A 27,555-nucleotide genomic window follows, 5' to 3' on the forward strand; every position below is an offset into this window, starting at 1 on the left:
GAGTTCTAGCAACAGAATTTACCGGGACCTAACACAGATTGGGTGTTAGCCTTTCAGAAAGATGTGAAGATGGGTGGTATTGGGCTGGGGCAGGCAGGGGTTGGGCATGGATTGGTAACAGAAGTTTAAATTTTGAAAAAAAGAGTCAATTTCTGAAAAATCACGTTTCTTTGGTCCACCTGGGATGATGAAATCCTTTCCTCTGAACACAGTGGAATCAGAATCACGTGATTTGAGTGGAGAAGGCTGTGGCACAGGTGCTGGAAAGGTGAACGTTGGTGGCCCCGCCCTCTCAGTTGAAGCCCAGGTTGGGGCAGCAGGTGTGTCCTCTTTCTGCTCCCTGGCTGGTTCTGGGTCTGGCGTAGAGTGTCTGGGCTCGATTTATTGTTTATTCCTCTGACCCTAGGAAGGCAAAACAACCTCTGCCCTTGGTCCTGCCTGTAATGTGCACGTGCAACACACACACACACACACACACACACGCATGCACCCACACATGCACGCGGACGTGAAATAAATGCAAGAAACCCTGAATCAGGTGTAATCCGGCTGTGCGTATATCCTGCCACTGCTAAGACCTATACTCCATGAGCTTGACCTGCCCTGCCCTCGCTCTTGGTATCTGTCTCTGTGCTGGAAATTTGCTTCTGAATGTCCTGCAAAATTGACAGTGTCTGCCTACACTTTTCCCTTTTTGGCTATTGTGCGCCGTACAGTATGGGAAGGCGGCGTGGTGTCTCTGATAGCCTGGTTACCGTGGGAATGAATGGCCACCACACTCTCAGGCCCACAGCCCTCCTTTTAATTGTTGACAGTAAAAAGAGTTTAAATGCTGCTTAATTTGTAATCATCTTCTGAGGGGGAAAGGAGAGGAGCCATTAAAATGTCAGTAAAATGAATACATCCTCTCCTTTTTTGTTATTTTGTTTATTTACGTGGGGTAGTTTTTCTTTTCATTGCCCAATGCTTGTGAGATATTTCAGTGGTGCTGAAACAATCAGTATTTCATTTTATTTTGAATTTCTGTCTCGCCCAACCCCTGCTCCCCTCCCCACTCCATTCTGTCTCCCTGGGCCTTTGGCCTCTGTCTGTCTCTCTTTTCTGTCTGGGTCGCCTCCTGCCTCCTGCCTCTGCCTCCACCTTCCTATCTCTGGAATACATGGGTTTACTGGAAATTTCACGTGAGAGCCCAGCTGAGATTTTTGTTTTTTTTTGCCCAAAGACCCCACTCCTGGGCTGCAGTTTCTCTCCAGGGGCCTCAGGATGACTTTGGGAATGCCTGAAACTGGAGCGAGTGACTCTCTATAGAAAGCATCTTTTACACTTGGAGAACACTAGAGATGAAAGAGTCCTGGGAATAACTGATTGTCCAGACAAGGAAATTGGGTCTCATCTTCACATGGAAGCTCCATGTCTTCTGTTAAGCTCTGGAGACACTGCCAGAATGTAAATGCCTACTCTCTGTTGGGCGCTGTGCTCTCGTAATGAGACCGCTAGATTCAGAGGGTCCGGTTCTCTGACTTGCTCTGTATGTAGGGTTGCTTGGGGGTCTTCTCTATCACTCTGGTGCTGGGGGCTTGGGAGAGAAATCTCCCCCTCCATGTCCCCCACCCCATCTGCCCAGCCCTCACCTGGCACAGAGAGGCTTTAGGTACTCTCAGGCTACTCAATAATTGCCTCTGTGAGTGTTCAGCCAGTTCTAGAAGGTCTTAAGTTGCTAACTGGTGGTCCCCTAGAACAGGGACCTAGAGGTTCTCTCAAGTCTTGTGAAATTTTCCAGTCTTCCTAAAAATTCCCATCATACAGTGCTGCTTGAGAAAGGTTGAACCTAGATTGGCCCCCGGTGGGTGCTCAGTCAATGTTGGATCCTTTCTTTGCCTTGTCTATGACTGTCCCTCTGTCAGCCTAAGAATGTGGTTCCCTTTTCGTTACAGGGATTCTCTTTGGCTAAAAGAAGGCTGTGAAGTCTGACTTTGAAAGAGAAAATGCTGACATCCATCTCAGTGGGAGAAAGGACCAATCTGCCAGCACCCTCTTCAATAGAATTATTGAATATTAGAGTGGAGAAAAACTCTTTAAGGATCATTTGTATCCCTCTTTATTTTACTGATGAGGAAACTGAGGCCCAGAAAGGTCCAGTAATCCGCCCAGGAGTGCACAGTGAGTTAGTCACTGAGCCAGGACTAGAGGCCAGGTTTTCCGTTCGTTTGTTCCGGTTCAGTTGGGAGTTTGCAGTAAAACACCATGAGAGGGCAAGAGGCTGACTGGGATCCCTTTCATGCTCCATCCCGATGTTCCCTCACCCACTCTGGGGCTTTTCCTGGAAGCCTCAAAGATCAGCTGAGTTACAGACCAAGAGACCCATGTTTCTTGCAGTGCTCATGCAGCCTTGCTGAGGGTTACAGGCAGAAGACATGCCAGGGAGTGGAATTAGAATGGAACCAGTTGTAGCTTTTGGTTTATCTACCACCTACCTACCCCCAAATGCAGGAAACAGGGAGCCCTTTTGCTTTAGGAACCTTGAGAGTAAACAGGTGCCTCTCTCCTTTGAACTTTATAGCTCTACAGAACAAGCAGTGTAGAGACACCAAGGAAGAAAGTTCTCTGCATCTTGGGAGAAGTTGTTGGGCACATGGCCCTCAAGTCGGCACTGTGCCTGCTTGCTCCATCCCACAGTCCATCATTCTCCCAGACTGGTCCCATCTCAGAGGCACCTCTCTGCCAGAATGGGCAGTCCCTGAGAGAGGCTTCCACATCAGATGCTCCACCCAAGGTTGGGCTGGGCTAGGCTAGGCTTGCTCTGCAGAGCTGGGCGAGGTTAGGCTACTGCAGGCTGCCCTTCTCCTCTCTGGGTTGTTGAAGTTGGTCCGATTTTTCAATCGTGGGCCAATTAGTTTCACAAATGGGGGCCCCCGTGGTGCCAGGGCACATTTGTTCCGGGCCTGCGCACTGGCCAGGCCCCATTGTTCTGCCTCCCACCCCCGTGTGGGCCCATTGTCCTCGCCCTCAGCGGGTGCTGCTTACCGCTGATTTATACGGGCAGGTGTCCTGCGGGCTCCAGGCTTCTCTGCCACAGCTGGCGGAGGTGCTTAAGGCCTTGGACCCAGTGACCTTTGCCCTAGTCCTGCTGTCATTTTGAAAGTTACAGACCAGAGGGCTGCATACCTCTCCGGATTTACTTTCCACCCCAACTCACCCCCCCACTGCGTGCGCGCGCGTGCACACACAGACACACACACACACTCACACTCCCTTTCCTTCTTCCTCCCCTTGCTCCTGGAGAAGTTTTAATTCATTCTGGAATGTCTGGAAGGGTCCAGCCAGTGGACTGGGATCCAAGAAGGAGCTGCTGGGGCAGGTGGGAGGTGCCAGCAGAGGATACTAGTCTCGGTTGGTGTGCTTGGAAGCACATACTTCCTGGAACATGGTTTTTAATCCTCGGATTCATCAGTTCCATGTCTGATGCCGGGAGGAAGGGAGGAGGATGTTGCCATCGGTGTGGCACTGCAAGGAACCAAGACTTGATTTGGCATCTTGTAACTTAGCATGCACCCTTCCTGCCAGAGGCCCCTGTACCCTTGAAAGGGCAGCCCAGCATAGGAGGTAAACTGAAAGTGAAGGTGGGTGTGGAGCCCAGTAAAAGAATGCAGATCTTGTCACCCCTTAACCGGTTTTTCTCTCTCTTCTTGCAAACCAAACTTCTCTCCTCCTTTCCCTTTTTATCCACCCCTTTTCTTGTCCCCCTCCCCCATGTTCTCCCCCTGTTCGGCTCGTTGGTTGAAGTGATTGACAAAATTAGTGAATCCATTCATGTTACTTTTATTGTGCAGGTCTCAATAAATCCCCCATGTCCAGGGCGCACCTTAATGAGCTAGTGAGCTGACAAATTTGTTTACTGTAGCTGGAGGTGCCGAGTAATGAAATGCACTTGTGTCTGCAGCTCACTGCTAAACAAATACACGGTTTTCCGGGAGCCAGCTCTGCTAGCTGCTGCTGCCTGAGGATGCGGCCACATTCCCCAAGAGACTGAAAGTTGTATGTGGGCATCTGTTTTGAAAAATGTAATCACTCTCTTATCCATTGCTTAGTTTTAAAATAAATCGGAGCCAGCCGTTCAAACTCCTCCCCCCCTTTTTTTTGTTACTCAATGAAGATGCTTTTGCTCCCTTGACTGATAGTATTGAAACCTTAACATTCCCCTGTTCTCTTGTGGACATGGAATGCCGTACAGATGTGTAGATGCCTTCTATGATTCTATGTCGATAAGAAAGGAAGGAAAAAGAGGCAGAGAGGGCTGGATAAAGAAACTTAAAATTGACAAGGATGAAGTTGACAAGTGATGCTTAGGTTTTTGGCTCTTGGCTTGGTTTGGGATGATGTAACTGAGTGCCCCAGTAGTGGGGAACTCTACATGCAGGAGACAAACACCCATGCATGAACCCAAACTAATTGAGTTTGGGACAAGCCTTCTAAGATGGTATCTTGGTGTATTCTACCCCAGTAAAAGGAACTGGGGAACTTGTCTCCCATTCACCAGAAGCTGATTTGTTTCCAGGGTTCAGTGGGCTGACGTGGCCTTTGTTGCCCACCTAGTTAGCCTTCTAAGGAAGACTGGGAGTGCAGGAGTGCATCCCAAGTGATCCTGGAACTCATGCCAAAGAGGAAAACCGGAGAAATAAAGAGAGGGCTCTTGACCCTTGGTCCAGTACATCCCTTGAAAAGGAGCTGAGCCCTAAATGATGGCACAGGGGAAGTCAAAATGGAGGAGCCACTGCAGATGTCAAGGGCTGGACTTTGGTCCTTTCTGTCTATTCCTCACCCCACCCCACCCCAGCCTTCTCCATCCTCTTAAGATGCAGGCACAGCCTTCCTGCCTTGCATGGGAGTCAGCCCTGTGCTGCCTGTCTCTGCCTCTCTTTCTCTCTTGCAAAGTGGATGGTGCTGCTCTGCTACCTTTTTCAGCAGCAACCTAGGGGCAAAGGGAGGAGAAGATGGGTGAAAGAAAAAGGCATCAGTTTATGTGATGGCTTGAGTGTGTGGTCATGATGGTTGCCTGTGCTGGAGATGGTGTCTTAGGAAAGAGTAATCCCCCAGATATCAGAGGGAGCAGAAAGACATATCTGAAGGATTTGGGGGCTGAGGGTGGAGGGTGGGGAACGTTTCTAGTTTAAATCAATGTTTTCACACCCTCCTCAATTTGATATGTTCTTTCTGTGGGGAGAAGAAGCTGTTGGGATGGCAGAGGAGGCAGTCCTTCCTTTGTTGGGTGAGGTTGGGTAGGATTGGACGTGAGAAGCCCCTCCGGGGTACATGGGCGTGCACGCGCACGCACGCACACACACACACACACAGGCATGCACACACCCCAGCACATGCACACACAGCAGTCCCAACCTGCTTACCAAAAAAAGCTGGAATATATTTAGATCCCTCTGCTCCTTTGATTAGGAAACTGCTTATAGCAGGAGATAATAAGAGCTTTGCTCCAAGAAGGTATAGCACCTGAACATCTTCTCCAGCTGTGTACGCCTCTGATCCTCTTCCTTCCCTACTATTAAAGAGATAATTGGTATGGAAATGGCACAGGTGTAAACATGAGGGTTTTTGTGTTTCATAATTTCAGACCCCGTTATCACCTGGGTGAAATACCCTAGATCTATGTCACCCCTTCTGCCTACTATTCCACCCTGGCCTGCCTGCCTTGCTTGCTTGCTTGCTTGCTTGCTTCCTTCCTTCCTTCCTTCCTTCCTTCCTTCCTTCCTTCCTTCCTTCCTTCCTTCCTCTCCCCTCCCCTCCCCACCCCTCCCCTCCCCATTCCCTTTTCCTACTTCAGATTCCCTTTGAGCCACATACCCTGGGAGTCCAGGCTAAGACTGAGTCCCATTCATTCTTCAGAAGAGCAGAGGTGCTAATTCCTTGACCTGAAAAATTACTTCCTTGGGTCAAAGCTGATTTATATGTTTGATTTACATTGAAATTTACAGATTAATCAAAAACAACATAATACATTTATGGGATTTACATTGAAATTTACAGATTAATCAAAGACAACATAATACATTTATGGGATTTACATTGAAATTTACAGATTAATCGAAGACAACATAATACATTTATGGGATTTCCATTGAAATTTACAGATTGATCAAAGACAACATAATACATTTATGGGATTTACATAATCAAAAACGTTTGTCAGTTGCATCGTAACAGGGCTTTGAAGTCAGGGTTAGAAAGGGCAGGTTAGTTATGAATTCTCTTTTCTAGATGAAGAAACCGAGGTTAGGGACAACAGCTGCCTGGACTGGGGTTACAAATCCAAGAAGCGCTGTGTCTCTGAGCCAGAATTGGCATTTTTGGACTGTTTCACTATATAAAATGGCAAAACTGATCCCTCCATGGTCTGGGTCTTTGCTTCTGAGCAACAGAGTCCAGACAGGGAGTGAGAACTAGGAAGTCCTGTCCAGCCCCCAAGACAGACACGGGAGGCCTCAGTGGGATGCGCTGCCTGTGTGTCACTTGGCATGACTGATTCCCAAGGAGAGTCTTGTTGGATGCTCTCAGTAGTGGTTTCATTTACAGACTGTGGTCTGAACCCTCCCCAGCCTTCGCCCTCTGTCTGTACTGTGACTCTCCTCATCCCTCCTTCCCCGCCCTTTGTTATTGTCTCACAGACCCTTATTTATTTTCTAATTCAACATGCAGTTATTAAGTGCCTACTCTATATCAGGTCCTGTGCTGTGTGTTGGGAAATATAAAGATGAAAACAACAGTTCCTGCTTTGGAGGCTTGTAATCTATTAGGCAGAGCTGAAAGTCCAAAGTAAATGCAATACGGGGCTTTACGTGATGTGACAGTGAGAGCTCAGAGGAAGATGGCGCTCTTGGCACCGAATCCTAAGTGGTGTAACTCATCAAAGATGCCTTCTCCAGGGTCAGCTTCCCAGAAAGAAACAGCCCAGAGGCAACAAAACAACTTAGGCATGTGTATGGTGCAGGGCTGCCCTGACTCACGATCCAGGTTGTTCACTGTGCAAGGGTACCCAGCTGAGGAAGAACCCAGCCCTTTCTGCACTCGCCGTAAGTGTGCTTCCAGGTCTGTGAGTCTGCCCAGAGCAGGGGCCACAATTTTCAGAGGAAGGTGTTGTTTGGCTGGCATTGGTTCTGTGACCACGTTATAAAGTCTCTTCATGTGGATGTCTCAGTCCATGTATTTGGTAACCACAGTATGGCAGATAAGGAGCAAATGGACCTGGTGAAGTGAAGTGACTTGCTCAGGGCCACAAGGTGAGTATGTGGGAGAGCTGGGCCCCTGTGCTGCTTTTCCTTCCCCCGTGTCATGTGGACCATCTGACTTCTGAGGGTCTCGTTCATCCGGTCAGAGCACATCCCCCCTCCCTGGTGGTACCAGGACTGACATCTCTCTGTAGCAGAGGACGAAACGCAGTCATTGAAGGGAGCAGAGCGCTCCAGTGCTGCCGACCCCCCCGCCCCGCCGCACATCTCACTGCAGCTAATGAATTGCTAATACAATTTTCTAGATAATTTTATTTCCATAGTCCCACATTTTAATGTGTTTCCAAAAGCTAGCATTTATTTGCTTAATCTCCCAGTGTAATAGAATCTGCCCTGACTCATCATACATGCGAACAATCAGCTAGGCTGAAACACCAGCAAATTGTTTAATAACTCACATCTAGTCTCTAGATTTTTAACTCGCATGCACCAGTAGCTTTTCTTGTGTCTCATCCACATCTCCCCCACCCTTTCCAGTTTTTTAAAAATACCTTTCTATTATCAAAGCTGTTAGTCTCCAAGCAGAAGAATGGGGGAAGTGGATACCGAGTCTCAGAGCCCTTCCTTTCTTCCCCTGGGAGCGTTGATTGGTAGATACGTGGCCAAGGAACACCCCTGTGCCTTGTGGAATGTCCCAGGAAGGGGACAGAGAGCACTGTAGGGACATCACAGCATTTACTTTCCAGGGGGTGACCATCTAACTTCCAGCATATTGTCCAGGTACAAAACTGGCCACCTGGATTTTGTGCGTGCCACCCCTCCCCTGCTGTCCACCTTTCTAGGAGTTTCTCTCTCCCCTCGCCCTGGCAGCCTCTGCCCTCCTCTGGTCCCCACCCTCCTCCAGTGGCCCATCAGCCCTCTGGCTGCTTCTAGCCACTTGCTGCTGCTGTCAGCCCCTACATTTGCCCAGAGTCACTGCCTTCTAACACACGACGGATCGTGCTAGCACCACTCGTCTTAGTCAGTTCAGGCTACTCTAACAAATGACCACGGACTGGACGGCTTATACACAGCTGACATGCATTGCTCACAGCTCTGGAGGCTGGGAAGTCTGCGGTCAGGGTGCCAGCATGTTTGGGTTCTGATGAGGGTCCTCCTCCTGGTTGCAGACTGCTGACTCCTCTGTGGTAGAAGGGGCTAGCTAGCTCTGGGCGCCCTCTTTTATAAGGACACTCATCCCATTTTAATTACCCAGTTACCTCCCCCAGGCCCCTTCATCACCTTAGGGGTTAGGATTTCAGAAAAGGAATCAGAGGAGACCCAAACATTAGGACCATAGCAGCTCTTGGTCTTTGTGGCACTGCATTGCCTGTAGAATAAAGTCCAACTCACCTATGTGGTATGTGCCGCCCTCTGTGACCTGATGCCCATCACCCTCCCAGCTTCTCTTTATCCCTAGGGCCTGGCCTCGGCTCCATCTGCTCTGACACTTGCCTGCAGTGTCTCTCTCCTTAGCCTGGCACACATGCCCCAACTTCTTGTCCTTGGCTTCTCAGAGACTCTTTTCAAAACCTAACTCAAAATCCCAGAAGCTCTTGGTGTCACCCTGCCTTACCCTCTGGGTGGTTGTCAACTCGACATCTCCCATTCATCTGGGACATGGTTCCTCTGCTCAGCCTCAGCATGCCCCTGGCCCCCTAGCACAGTGCCTATACTTGGTAGTAGCTCAGTGAGTTGGCTGAATGGACATGAAGTGGGTTCAGGTCACCCTGAAAAGTAGGGGCAGCATCGAGGGGCCTTGGGAAGACCAAGGGGGCAGAGTGCCATGGTCTGCCATGCTGTGTGGTATTGGCCCTCAGAGCATCTCTGGGTCTGGCTGTATAGGCTGAGACATCCCACTAGGAATGCCATTCATGTTCCCTCTGCCCAGGTTTCTTGCATGCAGGCAGGGGATCTCAGAGGATGCGTAAGGAGAAGCCTTGGCTCTTAAAGGGTATGGCTGGCCCCACTGATTTAAGGTAGCTGTTTGAACACCTGGCTTAATTGGGCTCTCTGTGGGGTGAGGATTAAGGGCAGAGAGGAGGCGTATGCTAGGGACCCTCGAGTTGAAGGAGCAGGGGCTGCCGGGCACAGAATGCATTGCAGATGCCCTCTGCTCCTGTGTATGTAGGTTAGGCGGGGAGGGACATTGAAGACTCCTGTCAACTCTTGGCACTGCCTCTAACGGAGAGATACATCTTTCGTTGTGTCCCCCTCCAGCAAGTGGAGCTGAGCACCCTGCTCAACACTTCCAAGAGATCTTGGTGGCTCCCACTGGGGTTGGAAGACCTCAGAGAGCTATGCCTTTTGACCCAACCCCACTCCTGGCCAGGAGTTCTAGCCATTGCTGGAGCTGTACTAGATACAGGGTACAGAGTACTGTCCTTCCTGGGCCTCTTCTAGGGTAAGCCCAGACAGGCAGACTGCCAGCCTCAGAGGTAGCATTGAGCCCAGCCCCATAGTTTCTGAAAGGAGACAAACCGAGATATTTTTGGATTCCAGCTCTGCCTCTTTCTGTGTGATGTTAGGTAAGTTATTTAATCTCTCTGTTTTCCATGAGCAAAAAGGGGGATAAGAATGCCTGCCTTGAGGGCCAGGTGCGGTGGCTCAAGCCTGTAATCCCAGCACTTTGGGAGGCCGAGGCGGGTGGATCATGAGGTCAAGAGATCGAGACCATCCTGGTCAACATGGTGAAACCCCGTCTCTCCTAAAAATACAAAAAAATTAGCTGGGCATGGTGGCGCGTGCCTGTAATCCCAGCTACCCAGGAGGCTGAGGCAGGAGAATTGCCTGAATCCAGGAGGCGGAGGTTGCGGTGAGCCGAGATCTCGCCATTGCACTCCAGTCTGGGTAACAAGAGTGAAACTGTCTCAAAAAAAAAGAATGCCTGCCTTGTAGGATTGCAAGTTTTAAATGAGTTGGCATAGATAAAGCACCTAGCATAACACCTAGTTTTGCTCCCCTTCTTCCTGCTTTTTGATGGCCAGGAGCAAAATCCAGTGCTGGCTGCTATTCCCCTCCCCTACTCAGCCTTCATGATGCTGGCGAGATGGGGCATGGCTCCAGGTGCTTAGACTTCAGTGTCTGCGAAGGGAAGGGGTATCAGGATGGGTGTGGGGACACAGAAGTGTGGGGGCCAGTGAAAGGTGGGCCTTGCCTGCCTACTAGTTTGTCCTAACCCAGCCATGAGTGGGACGGAGGTGTTGAGGACCAGACCTCTCACTTGCTGTCCTCATCAATGGGCCAGGAAGGCAGGGAGGGTTATTCGTGCCATCCCTTCTCTCCTCCCTACCTTCCACCAGATACTTCCCCATTCCACGCTGAGCAGCCCATGGCTTCCAGCAGCCAAAGCTCTGGCCCTCTCTCCACTCTGGACTGGACTGATAGATGCTAGGCCTATCTACTTTTCCTGCTTGTGTCCCCCACACAGGGGACAGAGGTGTGGGGGACACAAGCAGGAAAGGTAGATAGTCTCTGTGCTGGTGCATGCATTGCTCAGGCATCAGCACAGAGACATGCAGATGGGCCTGCGAGGGAGCTGCTGTGCTCAGGAACAGCCCCAAAGGGTGGGCAACAAGCTGCCAGTTAGGACTCAGACACGAGGTCAGATACTTCCTCCCTTACTGCTGCAGCCAGAAAGGCCACGCTCCAGAGCAGCATCAGAAAGGGGTTAATAACAGGCAGATAATGGCAGCCTGCATCGTGGGGTACTGTGGGGGTGAACAGCCAGTCAGGATTAGATAAAAATCTCATACCAGTCAACTAGCTTTAAATCCTTTGACGGCTGCCCGTCGGGTTTAGGATGGAACCTAAAGCTCTTGATGTGGTTTGCAAGACCCTGCATGGCCTGGCCCTTGCCTTTCCCTTTAGCCTCCTCCTCCTCTGCTGGATCCTCCCATGGCCATGTTTCCTTCTGGCCCAGAGCATTCACAGACACTCCTCCATCTTCCGGATTCTGCCATTTACCTGCTGTACTGGGTAACATCGGTCATGAGAGCAGGGACTTGGCATGCTCTTCCGTGGTCATATCCCCAGTGCCACAGACAGCCTTACTTGTGGAAGGCACCAAGTAATACTTGTTGAATGAATAGACCCTAAGATTAATGCTTTAGTGAGTGGCTAAGTAGTTTTAAAAAGCAGGGTCTTTAGTTAAACTTGGGAAAGCATTAAAACCTAGGGTGTGTGAGTGTGAATCCCAGCTCTGCCACTTGTGGACTCTGTGGCAGGGATCCCCATCACCCTGGCTATGCTCTGTTAGGAGCTGGGCTGCATTATAGGAGGCAAGCGAGCAAAGCTGAGCTCCTTCTCTTGTCATATTAGTGGTGACGTTAGATTCTCACAGGAGCGTAAACCCTATTGGGAACTGCGCATTCGCAGGATCTAGGCGGCACGTTCCTTATTGAGAGTCTAATGATAAACAGAATGCACTTGAATCATCCCGAAACCATCCCCCTACCATACGTGGAAAAATCCCTTCCATGAAACCAGCCCCTGGTGCCAAAAATGTTGCGGACTGCTGCTCTATGGGATTTTGGCCAAAGTACTTAATCTCTCTTGTCCAAAAGGTGAGGATGACAGAGGCTAGCTTTTGGAGTTGTGGATTTATATTAGTTATGTTAGAACAATGACTGGCCCATAATATCTTTGTTACCGTTTGTCCTCGCAGGGTCTACCCTGACTCCCCCACATGCTGCCCCAGACTCTGTGAAGCCCAGCCAGTATGTACCCTCTTAGCACCCTGCCTTCTTTTGCATACCACCCGACACAGCTGCACATCGCCCTTGCTGTTGTGATGCATTTGATTCTCCCTCTCCCACTAGACTTGAGCTTCCAGAGCTCAGGAGCGACGTCGTTTTGCCTGTCACTGGGGCTGCGTACTGGGTGCTCACTGTTGTGCAGCCTGGGCCAACTCTGGATTCGCCCCTGAACACGGGGATTTGGAGGTGTGAGTCCCGACGCTGGCTCTCACTCCAAATGGGTAAAGAGCACGCCTTGTGTTCCCACCTTCCTGAGGCTCCCGCTCTCCTGTCTCCCACAGGCACCGACATGGCCGTCTTCTGCCTGCTGTGTGGGAAGCGTTTCCAGGCACAGAGCGCGCTGCAGCAGCACATGGAGGTCCACGCGGGCGTGCGGAGTTACATCTGCAGCGAGTGCAACCGCACCTTCCCCAGCCACACGGCCCTCAAACGCCACCTGCGCTCACATACAGGTAGGCCAGTCCAGCCGACGGGTGGGTCGGACCTCTGGGAGCCAAGGTCTGTCTTTACCTCCAGGGAGGAAAAGTGGAGGTGGTGGGCTGAGTCAGTCCTCAGCCCTTCTGCTCAAGGTTTAGACATGCAGGGGCTGCCTGTCGTGCAGGTACACGTGGACAGTTCTCCCAGCCCTCTCCTGTGGAAGTCTTGCCGTGTTCAACACAGGACGCTTGTTAAAAAGGCAGACTCTCAGGTCCCACTCTCAGAAACTTTTATTCCATGGGGCCAGGGGTGGGATCCCAGACTCAGCATTATTATTAGGTATTCCCAAGGGATTCTCATGTAGGTAGACCCAAAGGGAATTTTGAGAAACACTGATCTGCTAGGTCTCTTAACGGTGTCTGCCCTGCCTCCCACCACTCTTGATGCCCCACGCTCCATCCACACACATTTCTGAAGTCAGCTTCGGGCTTCTAAGGGCATGCTGAAGAAGTGGTCCTACTTTCCCCACAATAACAAAGGCCTTTAATTGGACCTTAACCCTGTTTAGGGAAGACCGGGAGGGCATTTAAACAATGAGCAGTGAAATATTGCTGCTCAGCCAGTTCCAGGTGGTGGGACAAGGGAGGAGTTATGAGGTAAGGAGGCCCGGTGCCCAGGGGCTGGCTTTTCCCTGCCCCCACCCTCTAGGCTTTAGGGATGGGGACACTTGGTATCCCCGGTCTTCCCTAACAGGGGGAGTGGATGGCTTATATTCCTACTTTTCTCTGTGCCCAAACTGGGGATATGCTGACTGTACCTCGATAAAGGAATGCCCATTTCTGAGTCTGCATGTGGCTCTGCCTTTGTGTGCTGTGTTTGTAGGGAGGGCTGGGGTCAGGTCTCTATCTGGGTATGTAACAGAGTGTATACTCATAAAAACCTCTGCATGCCATGTAAAGGAACAGTAGGCCCTCTCTTCATTTTGAAAGTCTTGTCACAGCTCAGAGATTAAGTATGGAGGCCAGGTCTTATGTGGGTGGCAGGCTCTGCTAAATAAGGGAAAAACTTTACTTCTCATGGACGGAGCTGGCCTGGTCTGCCAGCAGTGGGTATCCTCATTAAGGAGTCTTCCTGGCTCTCACCTGTGCATGCCATTTTGTTCAGAGGAGTACCTTGCCTTAGCGCCACCAGATTTCACAGAACTACTTAAAATTGCTGGCATAGGACAGAGGTAGGGCCCAGAGGGTCGGGCTCAATAAGAAGGACCAAGGGTGGGATATTGACGAGGACTTTCTCTACAGTGACTGCATAAGTGTCTCCCCTGCAGGTATATGCACCTTCCTATGAACACCTCCCTCAATGGGTCCCCACGGTCATTCAGTGTTACAAAAGATGGCTTGGCCAGGCATGGTGGCTCACACCCATAATCCCAAACTTTGGGAGGCCGAGGCCGGTGAATCACAAGGTCAGGAGTTCGAGACTAGCCTGGCCAACATGGTGAAACCCGTCTCTACTGAAAATACAAAAATTAGCTGGGCTGTGGTGGTGTGCGCCTGTAATCCCAGCTACTCAGGAGGCTGAGGCAGGTGAATAAATAGCTTTAACCTGGGAAGCAGAGGTTACAGTGAGCCGAGATCACACCACTGTACTCCAGTCTGGGTGACAGAGTGAGATTCCCTCTCAAAAAAAAAAAAAAAAAAGAAAAAAGAAAGAAAGAAAAGAAAGAAAGACGGCCAGAGAGCTTTCAGCCAGTTCTGAGCATGAGCATGCCGCTGGGTCAGATCAGTTGGCTTCATTTGACTTGCATGATCTCAGTCCTGCTAAATCCACCCAGAATGTGGCCTGCTCTGTCCATGCCACCTTCTCAGAGCTCAAATATGAAAATGTCACATGCCCTTGTGTCAGTCATGGCACAGATCCCTGGGGAGGGGCTGTTTTCAGAGTTGGGGAGAAGCCCTTGCTTATTCTAGGAAACACGGAGCATGTGTGCTGCCTGTGCACACAGAGGAACACTCATGCATTTTCACACCAGCGAGGCACTGTGCACACAAGCCATATACAGGCTGTGCACACCCCACACACAATGCCTCATTAATATTCCGTTGTTCTTGGCCCATTTGCTGCTGGGGCTGGGTGTTTAGCACCAGCAGCTGTGTTTGGTAGGTTAGTCCAGCCGTGCTCTTGGCATTGATGGATCCCTGATTCACACGGCTCATCATATAATAAACTCTCAGCTGTGCTGAAGGGAGGGCCTGGGAGGGAGGGGCCTGAGGAGCCAGCAGGATGGGGCTGGGGTGGGGAGGACGACAGACACTAGGCTTGGCCAGTGCCAGAGAAAGCACCAAGTAAGGACAGATTGGGGGTGTGGGGGGTCACAGGTGCACTGGGCAGGCTGGAGGGGGCTCTAATTAGTCTCGTTTGTCCTGCACTTAATGTCAAGCTCATTAAAGAGGCTGCAGAGTTAATCAACATACCACAAATTGGATTTTGAGTTCTGCAGCCAGTTTTGTGTACATTATGGCCACACCAACACAATCAGCTCTCAGGGTGAGGATTTCACGCCAGGTGCTCACCATGCTTCCAAATCAGGATGGGGATACGTGTGTGTTGGTGACTTTTCTTTCTTTTCTTTTTCTTTTTTTTTTTTTTTGTTGTATGTTTTTCCTTCTAAGTTCTTTTTATTCTTTTCCCTGGACAGACTCAGGAGATTTCCTATTTAAACTCATTTAACATGTGCTCCACTTTATAATTAAATTCATAAAAATCGGATCAAACAAACTCCTGTGTCTTAACCCTTTGTTTTTTAAATTGTTAGGGACCCCTCTGGAGGTGAAAGGCACAGGCAGCCACCCCCTGCCTCCCTACCACACCGCCTTCCCCCCGGCTGGGTGGCTGCCGATGTATGTTTTAATTACCAGCTCCGGCTGAAGTCTCACGTGGCCTTTGCTTTATTTATTTATTTATACCTTAATGAGGATACTGAATCTTTGATTAAAGTCGTAATCGTTGCCGATTCAGTAAGGAGGGGGAGTTGGCTGTCAGACCAGGCGGGGCTGTGAGTGCAGACACAGAGAGAGTGGGTCAGGGCGCGCGCGCACACACACACACACACACACACACACACACACACACACGCCCTGACTGTATTAGACACACAACTAATTAGTACCAGGGTCTGCACGGGCCTCCACTCCCCTTGGGTTTGATAGGGCGGGAGGCCAGGCAGTACCCATGGCTCTGACAGTGAGGATGGGCAGGTAGTGATTTCCCCAGCTGAGAACCCCAGGTCTTGGCTCATCCCCAGATCTGCAGGTGAGGGACTTGCTGGCCAAGCCTCTGAGCCAGCACAGTGCCCTATAGATTGGGGTGAACTGGTGCCAAGGCATGATGCCACTCTTTGAGCCTCTCCCATCTGATTCCTGATGGAAGTGCCCCTCGCATGGCATCAGCACTTCTTGCAAATCCTCCACCCATGAGAAAGTCAGCCACTGAAAGAGCCCAGCATCCACTCCCCACAGAGCCCTAAAAACCCTTCAGAGCCATCAGAAGAGATGAGAATTTATGTGGGTACAGGGGCTTGGCTTTGGGAGGGGGGAGATTTGGTTAGTGGACTGAGGAGGGGAGAGAGAGGAGAGAGTAAAATATCATTTTAAAAAGGAAGTGAAGGCACGGACATGCGAGTCTATAACGAGAAGGACAATTTATGCCCAGGCACGAGCGCAGTTTGACATGGGGATAATGAAAAAACGTAGGTCATTGTGGATGACTTAAACCTTCAGCAGCTGAAGAAAATGTATGAAATGCAGAGGACATTACACGGTTGGCAGCCCCGCACATCTGCAGAGGGACAAGTGAAATACAGTGGGCCATTCTTTACCATAAACTGTGGTTGTTGGAGATGCAGCCCAGAGAAATTGTAATTACAGTGACAAGACGAATCAGCGATATTTAAATATTCATGAACAAAGTCTGGGGTGATCAATCTATCTTTATTGTCTGTGCCTTCGTTCCTATAATAAATAAGTAGCTGGAGTCCTCACCTTTCATCCCCCAAACCCCCCACTTTGGGTATGAAATGCAAGATGGTTATTCTCCACACCCCAGCCTCTCATGCTCTGGGGGATTTAAGAGTGGAATCCTCAAAAAAGAGGCCGATGGACTTAGATTCCAGACCTAGAAAAGGCAGTTCTCTCCAAGTTTCATAGACACACCATTTCCTGAGTCTGTTCTGGGTTCTCCCTGTGTGATGTCCTGAGGCTACAAGGACGGGTGAGGCTGGCTTCTTATCCTGGTGGTGCTTCCATGCTGGAGGTGTGGTGGGCAAGCCAGTAGATGCAGCACAGTGTGTCAACAAGCTGACAAATATGTGGTACCCTGACTCTGGAGCCAAACCCAAACCTGAATCCCAACTCAGCTCCTTACTTGCTGTTTCACTGGGATGATGTTGAAGCATCTCCAAGCATCTCATCTTTCTTCAACTATATGATGAGAATAATATCTTTATTTAAGGTTGTTGCCATGATCACCTGATACGATCACATCACACATCTGAGTGCTCAGGAAATGTGGGCTATTTTAATGCAAAAGTCCCGTACAAATTATACCACACTATTAAAAGAACGAAATTCTGGGCATTTCTTCTCTGTGGGGACACAGAGGAAAGTGTGAGTCATTTGGCCTGGGGAACTAAAGGGAAGTCCACACAGGGGTATGAACTGGGCTTTGAAGGATGATTAGGAGTTCACCAGGGAGAAAAGAAATTGAGCAGAGAAAACAGCTACGTAAGAAATTGGGGACTGTTGAAGGTATTTGGGAGACAACGTGAAGTTCCCCAAATTGGAGAGATTTCTTTGACTCCAGGCGGAGTCAGACTGGAGTGATTTTCACCCTTAACCTAGAGGAACGTGAGAAGAGGTCATCTAAGAAGCAGGATGGTGAGGTCTCAAAGCCCTGAGGCCTGCTGTATGTATCCACATGGGGGCATGCTTTCTGGGGGCTGCTGTCCATCCCTGAACCAAATGGGCTCTCTTTTCCCAGGACTGGCCCTTGCCCCACAGATGATCACGGGGCCACAGTAAAGTATGGACACATGTGAACACAGGTATTGCTTGTTTATTCAGTGGAGGTGTGGATCTTTAAGTTGTCTTTGGAGGTGGCAAATACAGGTTGTCTCATTCCTCTCATGCACTGAATGTGCCCTACTGTCTCCTGAAGAGGGGGCAAGGAACGGCAAAGACCTGATCCAGCCCCTTGTCCCCACAGGTGACCACCCCTATGAGTGTGAGTTCTGTGGCAGCTGCTTCCGGGATGAGAGCACACTCAAGAGCCACAAACGCATCCACACGGGTGAGAAACCCTACGAGTGCAATGGCTGCGGCAAGAAGTTCAGCCTCAAGCATCAGCTGGAGACGCACTATAGGGTGCACACAGGTACTGAGGGCCAGGGAGGGGCCTGAGCTGGCTCTCAGACCTGGGTGGAGGTGGAAAACCGATGGTCTGTCGGAGAAGCCTAAGTGAGAATGATCCCAGGCTGAACCAAAGAGTAGAAGAGGTTCTATTAAGGGCTGGTATGGTGGCCTGAGGACCATCACACCCCAGTCAAGGCCAAGGCAGACATTACTAATCAATCCCAGCACACTTTCCAATGAGATCCTGCCAGCCCTCCAGGCAGCTATACCAGTGGTTCAGAGGTGACATGCAAAATGATGTCTGTATGTGAGCACTTAGCTGAAAGTGAAGGTTAGGGTAATTTCAGTTGGAGTAAGAATTAGGGTGCATTGAATTAGGTTATTATGAAGGTCGGGAAATTGTAAAGTGAGCTCGTGTTTGGTTCTGAGATTAGAGGAGCAGATACATTTAATAATCCCTGTATGCATATGAGGTTTTACCATTTCAGAGTGCCTTTACATTCTTTTTTTTAAAAACTTTTACTCTTGTTGCCCAGGCTGGAGTGTAATGGCACAATCTCAGCTCACTGCAACCTCCACCCCCCAGGTTCAAGCGATTCTCCTGCCTCAGCCTCCCAATTACCTGGGATTACAGGCATGTGCCACCATGCCCAGCTAATTTTGTATTTTTTTAGTAGAGACAGGGTTTCGCCATGTTGGTCAGGCTGGTCTCAAGCTCCTGACCTCAAGTGATCTACCCACCTCAGCCTCCCAAAGTACTAGGATTTCAAGTGTGAGCCACTGCACCTGGCTACATCTTCTTTATATTGGACAAAGAAATATAGGCTACTCTTTTTCCTGAGGTCAGAAGACAAAATAAGCAGAGGGTCTTCCACAGTTTCCCAAGCTGGGGGCAGTGGAGTCCTGGAGCTGCACGTGCTTTGTGAAAGCTAATTTTTCAGATTTCTTCACAACTTCAAGTTCGGTGACCTCACCTTGGTTGCTCAAAATTGGCCCTGGGAGGAGTCGTCACATCATTGCAATTGGCAGATGCTACAAACCAGGGCTTTTTGGAAAGCCAGTTGTTAAACATTTACCACCAGCACACTGCTGGTTGTGGGGAAGGATGATTCACAGAAGAATAAGAGGTGGTGGAACTTGGAAAACAAAGATGCCCCCTCTGATCAGGGGAGACAGCTGTCCTGTCCAGAGGAAGGAGGAGAGGTGGCCTCAGGCAGGTCCTGCTGGCTTAGGGGAGAGTACATTGCCTTTAGAGGGGAAGGGTAGACCGAAGGAGCAGTAAGCAGAGCTGTGTGTTGTCAGAGCTCAGTATTCTTGCCCCAGTTTGAGCCCACAAGGAGAGGGTGAGGTGTCCATTGCTGACAACTACAGTGACCCAGAGGATTTCCCAGAGCCCTGGGGTTTCCCTAGCCCCTTGTCAGGGATGTGACCTGGCAGGTGGATCATTAACTGTATTGGCAGTGACTATTGTAAATAGCTGGTCGATAGTTAGATCACTTTGGCTGTTCATTACTTCATTATTTGCTGGGGCCTGTGCGTGGAGGAGTATTGATAGCGAGATGGCTGGCCAGTTAATTACTGTATTGAAACAAGGTTCTCTTACATCCTCTGCTCGCCTCCAGGGGACTCTGTGGAAGGAAAGTTGGGGTATAGAAGGCTAGGGTGTGGCTGTGCACTCCCAGGGTCTTTATTCCTCCCATCCCGCTCTACCCCCAATTCCAGCCTCAGGAGGGATGCAGGGTCTGCAGGGCAAGGTCTAGAGTTTTTAGCAGGATAGGCTGGGTGCAGTCGCTCACACCTGTAATCCCAGGACTTTGGGAGGCCGAGGCAGGCAGATCATTTGAGGTCAGGAGGTCAGGAGTTCAAGCCCAGCCTGGCCAACATGGTGAAAACCTGTCTCTACTAAAAATACAAAAATCAGGCCGGCGTGGTGGTGGCACCTGTGATCCCAGCTACTTGGTAGGCTGAGGCAGGGGATCGCTTGAACCTGGGAGGCGGAGGTTGCGGTGAGCTGAGATTGTACCACTGCTTTCAAGCCTGGACAACAGAGTGAGACTTTGTCTCAAAAGAAACAGCTTTAGCAGGATACATGTCCCCAGGTGTAGCATACTTGAAGGGGACACTCGGGGTTCCCTCAGTTTCCCCCCACCTCTGCTCCCCACCATCTGTAGCCCTGAAAGGTCTTGATCCACCTACTCCCTGGATGGAACTGTGGCTTGTGGCTTGAAGAGCCATTCCTGAGGACTTTGGGACCTTTCTCCTTCTAGACATCCATTTTCTTAATTAGAAAGGGAAAGACTTTGGCCTCGGGAGAGTTGAGAATAGTAAGATAAGGAGCTGGGCAATCCAGTAGATTATTAGTAAGACAAGTAGAATAGTAAGACAAGGAGCTGGGCAAACTAGCTACGTGTAGCTATTTAATTAGTTACCATGAAATAAAAATTGGAAAACTGTAGAGCCCCGGTCGAACCAGCCTCGTTCACAGCCGTGTGTAACTGGTGGCTGCCATCTGGGGTGGTACCTTGGTTGTCCCAGGAAGTTCTGTTGGAGTAATCCCTGCTGCAGGAGCCCAGCTTCTCCGGCACCCCCGAGGATGACTTGGGGCCCTCACTGCCCTCTGTCTGTCCTCACTTTCTCCTGCCCCATCTCCCTACCCTCAGGTGAGAAGCCCTTTGAGTGTAAGCTCTGCCACCAGCGCTCCCGGGACTACTCGGCCATGATCAAGCACCTGAGAACACACAACGGCGCCTCGCCCTACCAGTGCACCATCTGCACCGAGTACTGCCCCAGCCTCTCCTCCATGCAGAAGCACATGAAGGGCCACAAGCCCGAGGAGATCCCGCCCGACTGGAGGATAGAGAAGACGTACCTCTACCTGTGCTACGTGTGAAGCGGGGCCCGTGGCGGTGGAGCCAAGCAGGGAGCCAGGAAAGAAGAGTTGGAGCAAGATGAAGTCAAGGAAGGACTGTGAAAAAGAAAAAAAGGAAAAGAAAAAAAAAGAGAAGAGAAAGGAAACCTGATAGCTTTTTGGCCTTGGATTCTCTCTGGGCTCCAGATGACCTGGATGCCAAGCCACTGCCCCTCCTCTGGGGGCCTCCACCCTCCCCTCCCGGCTGGAGGTTTGCCTGATTTTCTGCTATGGGGTGGGGTATGTCGTTCACTCAAATGGCGGCAGATTTTTCTCCTCCCTCCACCCAGTCCTTCCTTTATGTATCCAGAAACGGAGGCTAAGAAGCAGGTGAGCGGTCCTCTGGTAAGAGCCACACAGTCTCTGCCGACCTTCCTCCCCCAGCCCCCCAGAAGATGAAGGGAGGGAAGATGGGGCTGGGCAGCGTCACTAGTTGCTCAAATGGGGCTGCAGATGGGGCTGGGCTGGGTAGTTGCTCAAAATGGCAACTCCAGTTTGCTGGAGGCCAACTGGGGAGAGGAAGGGGTCTGTTTCTCTTCCCACCACTCAGCCCACCTGCTGCTTCCTCTGCTCTGCCACATCTGGGTGTCCCCTGGTGGTCTCGGAGAGCCTCGAGGCCCCTCCCCCCCAGCTCTTTGTTCCCAGCCTCCCCTTGACTCCTGTCCTCCAAGTCCCAGGGGAGTCCCCGCCCCTCAGGGACCTAGCGGTGTCTCCATCCTTCTCCACTTCCCTAGTGGGACAGCTGCCTCTGACTCCAGAGCCCTCCTACCCTCAGCCTTCTGAGAACACAAAACAAATCGAATACCCCACCCTAGTCCAGCCCCATCGTGAGCAGGATTCCTGCTGCGCTGCTTCCAAAATGGAAAAGCATCACAGCTAAATATCTAATGTCCTACCAAACAAACAACAGTCCCTACAGTGGCCCCCTCTTCAGTCCCATGGAGGGTTTATGATCCAAGGGAAGGCTGTGGATGTCTTTCTCTAGAGGGGCCCTCACCTGGAGAAGAGGACACCCCACCCACCTGCCCGCCCGTCAGCCCACCAGCCCGCCTGGGCTGAGGGAAGCTGGGCAAGGCAGGAAGTTGCTGAGTCACACTGGGGACCCCAGAAGTGGTGAGCTCAGCAAGAAAACCCAGGTTGAGAGAGAGTACCACAGAATTCCTGACTCACAGGGCTCCTCGGTCCACAGTGGGGAGGAGGAGAAAGAGGAGGAGGAGGAGGAGGAGAAAGAGGAGGAGGAGGAGGAGGAGAAAGAGGAGGAGGAGGAGAAAGAGGAGGAGGAGGAGGAGGAGTTGAAAGCGCTTTGGCCTTGTGTTATGTTTTGCTTCTTTTCTGTGTCCCTTGTTAGCACATTGTACTTGAATTACCTCAGTTTTTTGTGACCTCATGAGCTTTTTTAACCTCTGTATCTCTTTTTTGGTTGGGGCTTGGAGGAATGGGGAGGGTGTTCTTTTCTGTTTCTTGTGTAAATTAATAGTTGTTTTTATAGCCTTCAGCTGGCCAAGGCCCTCCCCATGCCCCTGGAGACCAGCCTCCCAGCTGGAAGGAGCTGCGCAGGAGGAGTTGATACTCAGGATCTGAATGTGAGGGCCGGGAGGGCAAAAAAGTGGGTAGGGAGGGGATGTCGCATTGGGGTCTCATGGTCCCCAAAGGGCACTAGGGAGTCACTGTTGGCTCTGCCCGGGGCATGAAGTCACCTGTGGCTGCCATCCGTTCAGCCTAAAACACTCTGGAGGGAATCCCACCTTTCACAATTTGCTGGGCCATTGAAGTTTGAGGGCCTGTATTCGGATCCTTGTAACTGTGCGGTCCCACCTCTGTGTGCATTCTCATTGCCAGAACGGGTCTGTGTTCACGGCCGGTCTTTGGGGAGGGGCGGGATCCAGCCTGTGTTGTGTTGTGTTGTGTTGGGGTGGGGGTGTTGTTTTTCTAAAAGCTACCTCTTCTGTTTGTCCAGTTGTTCTTTTGTTCCTTTCCCACCTCCCATTCTGCTGCTCTTCCTCCCTCTTTTCCCCAACCTCCCCCCACCCTCCTGAATTTTGGAAAGCACATTTGCAATATTCGTGTTTGCTTTGGGACGGACCCTCCGTTTCATCTCATGCTTTATGTGTAAGAATTTTTATTATTATTATTATTTTTTCTTTCCTTTCTCTCTCTGAGAAAGTTGTGGCTGCGTTTTGATCTTAGGTTTTACAAAGTGATTTAGGGAAGCGGTTTTGGGGAGAAGGATCTCGAGGAATGTAGGGAAGCCAGAGGGATGGGTGCTGCTGTGACGACCCCCCTGTCCCTCGGCCCCAGCCCTCCTGCCCTCCCCTTCAATCTCATCCACCAAATCTGAAGGCCTTAAAATTGTGTGTTGGGGGGATGTGAATTGGGAGGACAGCGTCACTAGACTGTTCGTTAGGGATGGTAAAGTAGGGAGAATGCTATTTTGCAACTATGATCACGACTTAGTGTTTTGGAAAAGAAGCTAAACTTGAAATATGTGACTAGAACACTTGTCATGATTACAATGTGAAAAGGGTGAACTCATTTGGGGGAGGGGCCGTCTGTAAGAAATCATTATGCACTGTGGCTTCCTCCTCTGGTCTGGGAAGAAGCAGGGACTGGCTGGCCCTCAGGGGATCTGTAAATCCCAGAAAACAGTACTTTTAACAGCAAGATGTCATTCAACATGGGTGGGGAAGGAAGAGAAAAAAAAGCTATTCCATAGAACTAGCTGGCCCCCTCCCTCCCTTACCCTTCCCACTCAGCCTGGGCCCCTCCCACCTCCATTCATAAAAGCTCAGAGGGTTGAGCTGATCTTTACAAATTGTAATATTTTTGTAGTATCTGTTAGTTCCTTCGTCATTTCTGCAGAACCTTGCCCTTTCCTTTTGTAATGTGAATAGGAAGACAAAAGACAAAAATAAAAGTCCACCACCACCAAAATATCCCTTTGTACATGTGTGTGCGTGTGCGTGCGTGCTTTGTGTGTGTGGTTGTGTGTTAAATCATGCAGTATTGTCGTAATCTGGTGTTGCAGCATTGGATAGTACTATATCAGCATCTGGACCCCCTCCGCTGAAGACCCCAGAGGGGAGGTAGGGGAGAGCTCAGGGGAATGTGGTTTCTGAGGGCTACTGTCTGGGGTCACCTCTGAACTTGCCGTATCCTCCTCTCCCCATGAAGACACCGGGATAGAGTCTAACATGCCTCTTCACCTTCCTACCCACAACGATGGAACAGTTCTAATGTCGCCAGGCCTAGTGGCCAGGGGGCAAGGTGAGAGGCTGTCTGGAGCTTTAGAAGTGTCTGGAGTTAAGGGGGGAGGAGAAGGGTGGAGGAGGAGGGTGGAGGAGGGTCTCTCCCCAGGTGGGATCTGAATATCTTTCCTCCCCTCTTCTTCATGCCATCTGACTCCTTTGGCACCTGGCTGCCTTTAGCTGTGGTACTGCTGACAACCCTGCTTGCTACTGCCTTACCCAGCACAGTGAAAAACTTCTCCAGCCTGGCAAGGCCACGGTTAACAGTCCCTTTCCCATGTCCAGCTCCTACAAGTGTGTCCCTTAATGCGTTCGGTGACATTTACGCCTCACTCGTGCTCTTTCCCTAGCCACTCCTTCACTCATTCAAAGCATTAAAATCCTATGTATATATAGGATAGATGAATATATAGATATATATAGATATATATATAGCAAGAGACTGATATAAAATAGTAACTATCATTGCTGCTTTGGGCTGCTTTGGAGGAGGAGGAGGCCATGAATATGGGGAAGGCAGATCTTGGGGTGCAGGGGTGGGTAGGGAGGCTGGGGGACCCAGTGATTCAGTACAATCCAAGGGATGCAACGCGGGCTTGTTTAATCTTTGTGCCTGAACAGTTTTTCCATGTTGAGAAAAAAAAGAAAAAAGAAAAAAAAACACTGCTGCAATTTTTCACAAGTGTATGGTACCTTTCTGGATGCTACTGGTACAACTGCTGTGGATGGGAAAGGGTCACTGAGCTTACCTCCTTATAGGGGAGTGAGCAGAGGTGGGCAGCCTTTTGACTCTGTCTCTGAGGGGGTGGCAGGGTGGGGGGAGTCTTTGGGCCAGTTTTCCGGCAAGCCGAGGTAGGGTGAAAACTGGGGGCGCACCAGGATGTCAGACAGAAAAACAGATTAGACTCTGTTCATTCACCTTTCCTAGGCCCATCCTGTGGTCATCGTTCCACCTCCCATCTTATCTTCTCCTTCCTGGAGCCTCTGCTGGCTGGGCTAGAATGGTGGCACTTACCTGGATATTTCAGTGGAAGGATGGAAAGTGAGACTCACCCTACATGGTGGGACAGATGGGAGAGGAAAAAAAGGCAGAGATGGCCAGGAGAAGGGTGCAGGACGAGCCAGAGAGGTTGGGTCAGGGGAGAAGGGTGGGGAGGAAGAGGGGCGCAGTTCCTGCAGTTAGCCAGCAGCTGCGGCCTCCCTGGGCCCTTGGCATCCCACTTCGCAGACAGGGTACCAGCCTCCTGGTGTGTATCATAGGATTTGTTCACATAGTGTTATGCATGATCTTCGTAAGGTTAAGAAGCCGTGGTGGTGCACATGACATCCGACCCATATATATAAAGATAAATATATATATATATGTATGTAAATTATAGCACTGAGGGCCCCGCTGCCCTGCTGGACCAAGCAAAACTAAGCCTTTTGGTTTGGGTATTATGTTTTGTTTTGTTATTTGTTTGTTTTTGTGGCTTGTCTTACGTCGTGACAGCACAAGTGCCAGTCGGATTGCTCTGTATTACAGAATAGTGTTTTAAATTCATCGATGTCCTAGGTAATGTCTACCTCAGCGCCTCCTCTTAGCCTAATTTTAGGAGGTTGCCCAATTTTGTTTCTTCAATTTTACTGGTTACTTTTTTGTACAAATCAATCTCTTTCTCTCTCTCTCCTCCCACCTCTCGCCCTTGCCCTCTCCTGTCTCCCCCTCCCGAACTCCCCTCCTCCCTCTGACTCCCCCTCTCATTTTTGTTGGCTCCATTCTCTCTCCCTCCCTCCTTCCTTCTGCTGCCCGCCCCCCACCCCTGCCCCATCCCCAGCCCACTTCCCCGTCGTGCTTGCCGCTCCGTATCTGTTCTAGTTCCGAAGCAGTTTCACTCAGCGTTGTGCAGTCCTGGTTGCAGCTTTCCGCATCTGCCTTCGTTTCGTGTAGATTGATGCGTTTCTTTGTAATTTCAGTGTATCTGACAAGATTTAAAAAAAAAAAAAAAAGAAAAAATGAATTTACTGCTGCAGGTTTTTTTCTCCATGTGTCACTAAGTGAAGTTTGTGCCTTCTATAGCAAAGAGAATATTTTTTACATCCTACTAACAGTAGATTTTTTTGTAGTGAACATTTTTTGTATTTTTATTTATAAGTCTCATAAGAAAAATAGCAATGTTCAGTTGTATACCTTGAATCTGCAGTTAGAAGAGAATAAAGTTACTTCAGTTGTCTCTTGCTTCAAGTGTCTTCCTTTTTATTGAAGTACTTGGTCTTTTTCTTTTGCCTTTTGTTGGGTGGGGAACACGGTAGAAGAATGAAGATTTCCATGTGGGGTCTGGGGAAAAGCTCCACATTACGCATAGTTAGTCTTATTTAGGTGGCACCTTCATGCCACATTTACAAGGCACGTGCACACTGAATACCATCTTGCTAATACCTTTTATTTTAAAAGTTTGTTAAATACGGGAATATCATATGATCCTCGGTACAATGTGCTAGGTAGGCACCTGTGCATTTATTCAGCAAAACCACCGTGTGCCAGTTACTGTTGTCGGCACTGGGAACTACGGCGAGGGACAAAGCAGACAAACCCCGGCCCCCGCTGGAGCTACCATGCTGGCGAGACACTGAGTCCGACCCGTTGCAGCATTAGGATGACTTGCTTAGGATTGCCCGGCTGGCAAGCAGCAGTCAGGACTCCAGCCACACCTCCTGACACCAGGTCAGGTTCCTTTATTCCAGAGCCCCTGAGGCAGGGGTCTCCCGTCTTAGTCTTTAGAGAGACATTGTCGACTTACTCCTTAGCAGCTAAACAAGCTTCAGAAATTTCTCAACGAGAAGCTTCCACACAATCAAAGGTCCCTGCCTGCGTCTGTAGCAGCCAAGAGCTGTTAAGAGAGGAGATCAGAGCAGGTGGCCTTGTGCAGGGGAGGGGATGGGTGGGAGGCAGCGGTGTAAGCTCTGCATTGTCATGGACAGAATAAAGGATTTCCACAACACTCTCCATGGGTACATGGGTACGATTCCCTCCCTGTCTCCAGCCCTTTCTCTGTTCCTCTTAGCAGAGGATGGAAGCATCGCCCTACTTGTCTTTAGCTGTAAAACCAAAGCCACTCAATCCTAGACATGATGCTTCAGCACCACTGCCTGAGGCTGTCCAAAATAACCCCTCTCCTCATCAAGACCTAGGGGACGTAGCCATGATTGCCGTGTTGGGTCTCTCTGATGTGGAAAGCCCATGCCAAGTGCCAGGCCTGGCCTCCAGCATCATTCCTGTGCCACCACCACCTGCCTGGGGAGCCAAGCATGGCCTGGCCTGCCAGGGGTGGCACTGGGTGGGTTACATTTCAGCCCTTTCTCCGGAGCCCAAGGCCAGGGTCTGTCTGACCCCGGGGTTGCTGTGCAGAGAACCACCTGGAGTACCATTATTCCCAGACAAGACATCTTCCCAGGAAGAGGAACAGGAGCAGCCCGGGGGCCTCCAGCCCCTAGAGGTTGCTTCTCTGCCTTTGCTTTCTCCTCTCCCTCTTTGCCATCTGCTCTGCTCTTTCCTCATCCCTCCTG

The 27,555-nt window shown here is 50.3% G+C and overlaps 1 protein-coding gene across 1 annotated transcript in view; it reads left to right on the plus strand.

Annotated features, from left to right (window-relative positions):
• Nucleotides 1-26,226, plus strand: part of ZBTB16 (zinc finger and BTB domain containing 16) — a 200,585-nt gene extending 174,359 nt beyond the window's left edge. Inside the window, exons 5-7 of the mRNA XM_002754425.6 lie at nt 12,313-12,483; nt 17,711-17,878; nt 20,517-26,226. Of these exons, the coding sequence (XP_002754471.1) occupies nt 12,313-12,483; nt 17,711-17,878; nt 20,517-20,746 (569 nt within the window). The 3' untranslated portion in view covers nt 20,747-26,226. The remainder of the gene's footprint in view (nt 1-12,312; nt 12,484-17,710; nt 17,879-20,516) is intronic.
• The last annotated feature ends 1,329 nt before the right edge of the window (nt 26,227-27,555 follow it).

Source organism: Callithrix jacchus, chromosome 10 (assembly GCF_049354715.1).
Source record: "Callithrix jacchus isolate 240 chromosome 10, calJac240_pri, whole genome shotgun sequence".
NCBI classification, from domain to species: Eukaryota; Metazoa; Chordata; class Mammalia; order Primates; family Cebidae; genus Callithrix; species Callithrix jacchus.